The 8,798-nt window shown below is 45.8% G+C and overlaps 1 protein-coding gene across 2 annotated transcripts; it reads right to left on the bottom strand.

The window, feature by feature from the left end:
- Positions 1-2,847: 2,847 nt before the first annotated feature.
- LOC107306143 (rho GTPase-activating protein 32-like) lies at positions 2,848-8,372 on the bottom strand. 2 transcript variants are annotated; one of them, XM_085531254.1, is made up of 5 exons: positions 8,134-8,372; positions 6,408-6,767; positions 5,727-5,925; positions 4,895-5,040; positions 2,848-4,684 (listed from the first exon to the last, which is right to left on the bottom strand). In XM_085531254.1, exons 2-5 carry the CDS (start codon positions 6,577-6,579, stop codon positions 4,227-4,229), a joined length of 975 nt encoding a protein of 324 aa, XP_085387380.1. In that variant the 5' UTR covers positions 6,580-6,767; positions 8,134-8,372; the 3' UTR covers positions 2,848-4,226. The 2 variants fall into 2 exon arrangements, with proteins under 2 accessions (XP_085387380.1, XP_085387381.1); XM_085531255.1 differs by having other exon boundaries at positions 6,408-6,550.
- Positions 8,373-8,798: the final 426 nt, after the last annotated feature.

The raw sequence follows: 8,798 nt of genomic DNA, 5'->3' as shown, positions 1-8,798 counted from the left end.
CACAGTCCAGAACAGGAAGGCCTGTCTGTTTCAGAAAGACTTTGGCTAAATGACACTCTAAATGGATACATATAATAGTCATTAAGAACCTCACGTTAAATGAAATCCAGTGAACCCTGGCAAAACAGAAAATGGAAGCATTAAATGAAGAGAATCACCCTGCCACAATTAGCTTCTGCTTCTTCCCTCTCATTCAAAGTAGTTTCAGGTTTGCTGTTGTAAACTCAGCATTCATGAGCTGCTTCTGCACATCAAGTTCCTCAAATTTCAGAAGCAAGGTGTGCAATTTAAAGTTTGGTTCCATTGCAGTTCATTCAGTGCTGTTCTGTTCCAACACATACAAACCTTACTCTTATTTTCGGGCAAAAACCAAAATTGGAATAAAAACCCAACCACTAAAATTGGCCTAAGAAATGTACAAAGTAACACAGAGTTCAACTGCAAGAGGGAAAAATGGCCAGGGACTGTTCTGCTGCTTTGTTCCACCCAGACACATCACCATCTGCCAGGACTCAGCTGGTGCTATTTTCCTCTTAAAGTAAGTTACTTTAAGCTCTGAATATATCCAAATAAAGAAGTACCTCAAGGAGGCTGATTTCTAAACCCACTACAGCATCCAGATTTGATGTCAGAAAACTGAGGAACTCCCCCATCACCTGGTGAGTGCTGCTTGCTGTGGCAGATGGACTTACTGACTTTCTGTCATGTTATCTCATGGATTTCACTGTACAATGGAATTTTATCTCTCACTGTCTTGTTTGTAAATAGGTGATAATTCTTCCACAGCTTCCAAGCGAGCTGTTAAAATAAATGGAGAGATTTCTTGTGACATATTTGGATTATCTTCTAATCTACAGGTCATATGCCTTCCCATTCTTGATTGGATAGAACAGCCAGCTCCTTTCGACTCCATATGAATATTCCCCCAAAACACACTTCTTGTGAGAGGTGGTAGAGGTGGGTGAAGCTCAGAAATAAAGGGAGGAACAGATTCTCCTTCAGGAACAGCAATAGTAGAGGCTACACGGTTGCCTGGGTTAGTTCACTCAAGAAACTAACAACTATTCCCTCCATGTTGTTCTTCTGTGTTTGCTCTTATAAATGAAGCTTATCGTTCGTGCTTGCTTGTGGATTTGACCAGCTGCACTCTTAGATAGCTGAGAGAATTTCTATCAAAACACTATTTAAAAGCTCCAGCCATTCAAGGAACTTCAGGCTTAAGGTCTGGGATTTAAAAATACATATATATATGTTACATATGTTATAGTTATTTGACTACCTTCTATATTTAGTTTACATACCACCGGGTCAGGGAAAGTATAAAGTCCTCCCAGCTCCCAGTCTTAGCCACAAGTTACCTAGAAAAGACAAAGCTTTCATCCTCTGCCTTGAGGATTAGATATAAAGGATCCTGACACCTTGCGAGGTATATTCTTTTTCTGTCAGCGTTTTCTGCTTGTATGTTTCTTTCTTTGTTTGTTTTGTATATGATTTTATTATTATTGTTCTGTTTTTCCTTGCTTACTATGGGAGTTGGAGAAAAGTACAAGGTATAAAACGTCCCATCAACTCTAAAGCTTAATGCCCTTCTTAAATGGTTTAATATGTTCTGAATTGGTCAACAGGGAGAAGTGTTTGGAGGCTGAATGAATGTCTTGCATGTTGTTGTGTGTGCCCTTTATTGCTGTACACTGTAGTCTGTGTAAGGACTTGTTCTCCAATCCATCTGAATGTTTGTTTGCCATGATGCAGCAGCTGTCTCCTTCGTAAAGAAGGAAGCACGAAAAAGACCACATTAAATTCATTCATTCTTAGCAGAAAGGAAACAAAGAAAAGAATTTTTAACCTGCTGTTAGCCATGTTTGTAAATAAAAAATCACTGTTTAGAAATACCTGGAAAGTAAGTACACCATTCTGGAAAGTCAAATAAATGTGGTGCAAAGCAAACTGTCTCTGGCTTTGCCAAATCAGGCCTTCATTAGCCAAAGGATCCCTCCCTTTTTCTCGTAGTGATAAAGAAATTCCTTTTATGGTTCTACTATTTTCATTAGTTATTTTGGGAAGATTATCTCCAGTCCAGCAACTCAAAGGTTTTGGGATGTACCTCTGGTCCCAGTTCACCTTGCTGAACCTGTCAACAAAACTAACATCACCTGTCACAGAATGATAGAATCATGAGAGCTGGAAAAGACCACTTAGATCATCCAGCCCAATCATCAGTCCATCACCACCATGTCCACTAAGCCTCCTCTCCTCCTTCTTCACTGACCTTGGTGACTGCAGGGCTGTTTGTCTCACCTCATTCTTGCTCATAGCTCTCACATATGCTATGCAGTGGTTTGAACCTTCCTTAACAAAGTTATCACAGAAGTGCCAGCAGCATCACTCCTTGACTCAGCTTTGGCCAGCACTTGAACTGGTTCTGTCTGACATGGGGCAACTACTGGCCTCTTCCTACAGAGAACAACACTGCAGCCTCTTTTCTGCCACAGTCCAGACATTAGACACACATGTGTAACCCCTTCCTTTCACTCCCAAAGTGCACGCACACACCGGTACCACAATGTCCTTGTGCAGCTCCAATACTCTGCACACCCCTGTGCACACACATATATGTGCATGCTCGTCCTTGCACACATACCCACAGACCTATACACACCTGAGCAACACCACTGGTTTGGGCAAAGGACATCTGAACATCAAGACAGTAGTTTCGGTCTCTGAGTTTACACTTAGAGAAGTCTAATCTGGGACAACGCAAGTCAGTGAATATTGGGCCAAATCCTTCTGTACTTAATTTTCTTCATCATCATTGTGAAGACGAATAAAACAACAGCATGTTTCTCATTGTTTTTAATGTTCTTTTATTTCTATTGTACAATAAAATTTACATATAAATATGTTCAATATAAATTTATTTTTCCCATGAAACACCTAGACATTTTATAGTTTGAATAAGAACTGCGTCTGCTTTGTGTTTCTTTCCCATTTACAAAACTCAGTGCTTTTAGGTTTATGCAAAATTGTTGAGGATGAGATCACATTGATCTGCTTGGTTCATGCAATCTAACCTGGATACATATGACATAGGAACGTGGTCATCCAAGAAATTCTCAGGAATCAGTGAAGTAAGATTTAGGGTGATTGGGCCCTGGAACAGCCTCCCCAGATTAAGTAGTCACAGCACTGAGCTTGCCAGATTTCAGGAAGTATTTTGGACAGTGCTCTCAGACACAGGGTCTGATTTTTGGGTAGTCCTGTGTGGATCCAGGAGTTGTACTTGATGATCTTTTTGGGTTCCTTCCAAACTGGGATATTCTATGGTTCTATGGTGCTAAAAGTATGTTTAGTCAACAATGCAAACCATCTCTCATACTCTAATAACAGAGCATAAGATGATTCTGTCTGTATTAGGTGGGATGAACTCAGGATATATTCTGAAGTAGGAGCAGTGTTTGTTCATGTGTTATTTCACTCGGAAAATCTGGTAAGACCATACCATAATTCAGGGCATACAGCAGGCCAAATCTTCACTGAGCTGAGAAGGTAGCAGGATCTTTGGCAGGTACAAGTGGAGTTCAGACACAGTATTCATGTGAATAAATCACCACATCTTTCTGTTTTGCAGAAGGTGATGTTGATCTCTTAAAAGAGGCCTACATATGCCACAAAGACTTCTGACCACATTTCTAGTGCTCCTACCAGGAAGTTTCAGAGAAAATATCAACTCGTTGTTCCTGTAACATTTCCTCTGAATCTTGTTGGATTTGATGAACTTTGCTGAATTCAAATCAGGGTTTCCAGGGGAACTCTGCCAGTTTTTCAGCAGTGCACTGTGACGTTCACAGCTCCGAGGCAAATCAGTTACATGGACTAACTGAGGACCAAGGATTCTTTTACTTCAGGGTCTCCAGCTCAGGAAGATGCCCTCTGTGATGACAGCTCTTGAAATGAAGAAAAGGGTCTGGGGCCATGAGCTGGCACTCAGGGTGGTATTTTTAGTGATTGGGTATATCCATAAACAGTTATTTTCTGCTCTTATCCAAGTTTCCTCAAGATGGACTTTCCCAAAATTTGATGAGGTGCCCTTTATCTGTCAACATCTGCTTATTCTATCTTCTTCTCTTTTTAAAAATGCCATATTTTAAAATGAACACTGGAAATTTTCTCTTCTAAGCATTTCTTCTTCCAACACCCCATCCCGTTGACTGAGCATGAGCGTGCCTTTAGTCACTTGGAAAGACAGGACTCATCCTTTGCTGTTGAGGAGAGAGTGGCTCGGAGCTCGTGCTGCTGCCGGGTGCCTGGGACTGGAGGCCTGACTCCAAGTCCCCCTCCAAGAGGCTCGGCTGCTCCTCAGTGACAGTGACTTCGTCCTGCTTGGAGGTGCCGCTGTTGGGGCACTCGGGTTGTGTTTGGTCTGGGCTGCTCTGCAAAGGCACCAGGCCACAGTCCAGGCTGGTGACTGTGTTTTCTGGCAGGCTCAGATCAGCCCCTTCAGCAGAGCTGGGAGAAATGAGTGCCTGAACAATGACCTCCTGCTCTCCGTCGCTGCTGGCACACGGGAGGCTCTCATTTGAATTGCAGCAACTTGTGCTTCCCATGAGGTCTCTGTTGATGGAAGCACTGTCTGAGCAATCAGCACTTGACCTGGCTCTTCTGGGTTCACAAGAGCTCGATTCACCTAGGAAGGAGTGGATACACAGGGGTTAGCATCCAACTTCCTCTGCCCATGGAGGCAAAGGCTTCAGAGGCTCCTTTGGGAAAACAGGGGTCAGCTGAAGATGTCAGGTATGGGCTTGAACGCCAGAAGGAGGTACAAGCCCACTGAAAGCATGAATTCTACCCATGTTGCTGACAAGCAGTGCTTTGAAAGCTGGATTTGCACCCTTACCTGCCAGGACCACGCGTTCTGCTTTGGAAGGCTCCCTGGCACTGCTCTGCAATTGGTGTTTGGCCATATGGGATCGTTTGCGTAGGCAGAAACAGGAACACCAACTGCCAGCAGGTGATTCCTTCCTCTTGCCGGGAGAACATGGTCTGCAGAGAAAACAGAGCAGTCGTGGTGCAGGGTGAGGGAAGAGCTGCACCGAGCCCTGGCCAGCAGTTCCCTACTCCTGGCACTGCCTGCTTACTGCTGAAACACAGCTTAGAAACGCGCTCTGTTTCAAACAGCAGAGGATGCTTCCATTCCTACAGCTCAGCCCTCAAGTCCTGCTGGCTACATTCCTCTCAACCGTGTCAAGCAAGATGCGGAGCATGTGAGCAAAGGCTCAGCAGCAGGAAAGGAGCTGGCAGGCGTAACTGCTTTCTGAGAAAATGGTGCAGCCATAAGGGAAGCTCAAAAGCATCTCTGACTCTTACGTTAACACCTCCTTGGCCTCAGCTCACTGCCATCTTTAATTTCTAGTGCCAGCAAGTCCGACCAACAGCTCTGCTTACAGGAGAAGCGCAATTGGTTTCAGGTGCGTGGCCCTGAAATCTGGAAAACCCCAGTGTTTCCAGGTATAGGCAGCACAGGCCAGGATAGACACCAGCGTGGCTTTCTGCATCTTGTGACTGCCTGCCCAACCAGGAAGGAAAGGCACCTTGTGTGGCTCCACTGAGCCCATAGTGCAACTGTTTTTTAGTTGAGTGCTTGGAGATGTAATGGACAAAAAATAAACCAATAGAAATCACCTGAACAATGATGATAGGGGCTGGAAAGGGAATTCCTCTTTCTTTACCTTTCAGATGGAAAATCAATGATTGCGTTGAAGTTCCTCAGTACAGCTGCAGGCCCTTCCTCCACTTGTATCTTGCTGCTCTGTGTTGCAACAGGAGAGCTGCTCTGGCCTCTCCTCTCAGCCTGTGCCTCCTGCAGTGTGAGCAGCTTTGTGGATGGAGACACCCACACAGACTTGGGCCCAGGCAGAGAACTGTGCCCTGCAAGGGAAAACCACAGGTGAGATGGAGGAGGAAGCAGCAGCACAGCCATCCCAGTTCTGCATTTCTCTCAGACTTGCTTATCCGAGACACTGGAAGAAGAGGAGCTCAAAATAACCGTGTGCTCAGAGGTATGCTCGTGGCAAAGGACACAGCCACAATTAAGAGCAGCTCACTGTATCAAAAACAGGCAAACAAAAATCCTAGAAAAACTAGGGGTCTGGGATTTCAGAAAGCTTTGCTGCCACATTTCAATCAAGCTTCAACTGCTTGCAAAAAATCTTAACAGCAGTGATGGTTTTCTCCATGTAAGGTTTGTGTTTGGACACACTAAGGATCCAGGAATGGGGCACCATATTCTAATCTAAGCCCAGAAGCCTGCTGTCTCCTCAACAGTAATAGAATTTTCAAAGGTCTTGGAGAAGCCCTGGATTGGATGAAGCTGTCAGATCAAGATCAAGCTAATGGAGGAAGATGCTCACCTACTCCCTCTCCCATGGCTGGTGTGGATTTGGAGCAGAAGATGACATCTGTGTGGCTGATGAGTAATTCCACAACAGCTGACTGTATCTGCAGCTCCATGCAAGCAGCTTTGCTGGCGCAGGAAGATTGGCTCTGCTGGGATCTGAAGAAAAGGCAGATCTTACAAGTCATTTCCCCGAGGTCACTTCCCCAAGTCTGAATTTCTGTAGCCAAAAACTGTCAAGCTGGGCTCTGGAGACTTCCGCAGTGGGCAAACAGCAATGCCACTGATGTGATGCCACTAATTCTCCTGGATGATCAGAGACACAGCAGTCCCAGCTAAACAAGTGAGTAGAAACTGTCATCTAGAAATTGTGCACCTGGGTTGGGGGACAGCAGAACTAAGCATCGTGTTGAAATGGAAGAAGAAGTTTACCTTAAGAGGTTTGGAGCCCACACTATCACTAAGTTCTTAGCATGCATGTTTATCACCGAGCAGATCCCTGCCAGAGAAATCAAGTGTCTTATTAAGTCCCATGGGGACAGTGCACTGGTGGTCAGCACTGAGGCAGACTTGATGCCTTCCAAGAGGCATCTGGGGAACACAGAAACACAGAATGACCCGGGTTGGAAGGGACCTCAAGGATAATGAAGCTCCACTCCCCCTGCCTGGTAGGGCCACCTATCTTCCACATTTACTAGACCAGGCTGCCCAGGGCCACATCTAACCTGGCCTTGGACACCTCTACGGATGGGGGATCCACAACGTCCCTGGGCAGCCTGTTCCAGGACCTCAGCACTCTCCTAGTAAAGAACTTTCCCCTAACATCCAACGTTAATCTTCCCTCTTTCAACATAAAACCATTTCCTCTTGAACTGATATTATCGGGCCTTTCAAAGAGTTAACACCCCTCCTGATTATACACACAGCCCGTGCCATCAAGGCCAAGCGGTGCAAGCACTGGGCAGCTTTACAGCCTGATTGCACAGTGCGGCTCCTCGCAGCAGGCATTCGTCTCCAAGTCCACTTTGCTATTAACCCCATTCTACCAATAGCAGGAGAACAGCAAAGGAAAAGGAATTCTCACAACCATTGTGAATAGCTTAAATAAGCACCTCCTGGCACCACCACAAGTGCCATCAGTGAGAGGCAGGATGTGGCAAAGACGTGACTCATGGGGCTAACAGAAAGAAGACCTCAGAGCTGGGGCACTGCTACAACCACTAACCAGGATGGCCAGGGAACTGGTACGTGTCATTTCCAAGACATTGCCCTGAGCTTATAGAGATCCTGGCATACAGCTGCTCGGTCAGCAGAGGGTTCAGGAGCTCCCTGAAATACATCTTACACAGGGAGCTCACGCTGTGAATGTCTTGGACGCTGAGCTCAGGAACCTGCTCCATATTGAATTCATGGCTGCAGAGAAGGACACAGAATTGGGCAGAGGGCTTTGAGGAAGATGAAAACAAGTCCAAAGCCACACAAAATACAGTCAAGAAAAGGAAGGACTTCTGCAGAGCCTTCCATACGGTCTCACATCACAGTTAGAAGCAGGAGAGCTCTTGTGGCACAAAGCTTGGAGCTGGAGAAATCAAGGCTGCCTCTAAGATAGTGCTTGCTAAAAGACTTGTGCTCTAGACACCTCACACCTTCAGTGTTCTTCTTTGGACATATCCCAGGATTTCAGTGTCCTTCTTGCAGTGAGGGGCCAAGAACTGAACACAGAACTCAAGGTGAGGACTCACCAGTGCCAAGTACAGGGGGATGATCGATTCCCTGCTCCTGCTGACTCCAACCTTCTGCATTCCAGTTCCAATCTAAACCATTCCTGCTGTGGTAGTACTTGAATCCTCATTTGGGGCTGGACCTCAACAGGTCAACACATCAGAAATAACACAATGTGCATCTTGAAGACGTGTCTCAAAGCCCAGAAAATCCAACTCTCTGACCTTGGCACAACTCACCAACCAAGAGCCAGGCCTTGACAACTTAGCAGACTAAGTTGTCTGTGCAAGTGTGAAGAGCTGGAACAGAGCAGAAACACACTTCTGTTTTCTCTATTCACACAGCACAGTATGGACAGACTTCTTCAGAACTACATTCACATACCATGCGGCAAAACCATGCGGGGGGACAAATCATGGCACGTACCTGGCAGTGAGATCACCTCAAGCTATCTGCAGCAGTTGTCGCTTTGCTCGGATGGAATGAGAGCAAAAGCTGCACCGAGGCAGTGGGCGGAGGGTGAGGAGAGGAGAGAGAAAGAGCAGGTCAGTGAGCAGGGCTAAGACAGTCATGGAATAACACACACAGCACAACCGTCCCATCCACTTGCTGCAAGACATGCTGAGTCTCAGGCTACGTGATGCCTGTCCGCCCAGCAACTTTACAATGCTTCCACTACTGAGCA

Source organism: Coturnix japonica, unplaced genomic scaffold (assembly GCF_054131305.1).
Source record: "Coturnix japonica strain WE unplaced genomic scaffold, WE-NBRP24 Scf041, whole genome shotgun sequence".
Classification (NCBI taxonomy): Eukaryota; Metazoa; Chordata; class Aves; order Galliformes; family Phasianidae; genus Coturnix; species Coturnix japonica.
The sequence above is the reverse complement of the archived record's forward strand: the minus strand, read 5'-3'. Positions and strand labels throughout refer to the sequence as shown.

Bases quoted from the DNA above. Each gene is read 5' to 3' on its own strand.
- LOC107306143 (XM_085531254.1), bottom strand. From the start codon at position 6,579: ATGACTTGTAAGATCTGCCTTTTCTTCAGATCCCAGCAGAGCCAATCT. The intron at 5,041-5,726 runs GTAAAGAAAGAG...TTTTCTCTGCAG, and splicing joins ATTGATTTTCCATCTGAAAG to ACCATGTTCTCCCGGCAAGA. The intron at 4,685-4,894 runs GTAAGGGTGCAA...ACTCCTTCCTAG, and splicing joins AGAACGCGTGGTCCTGGCAG to GTGAATCGAGCTCTTGTGAA.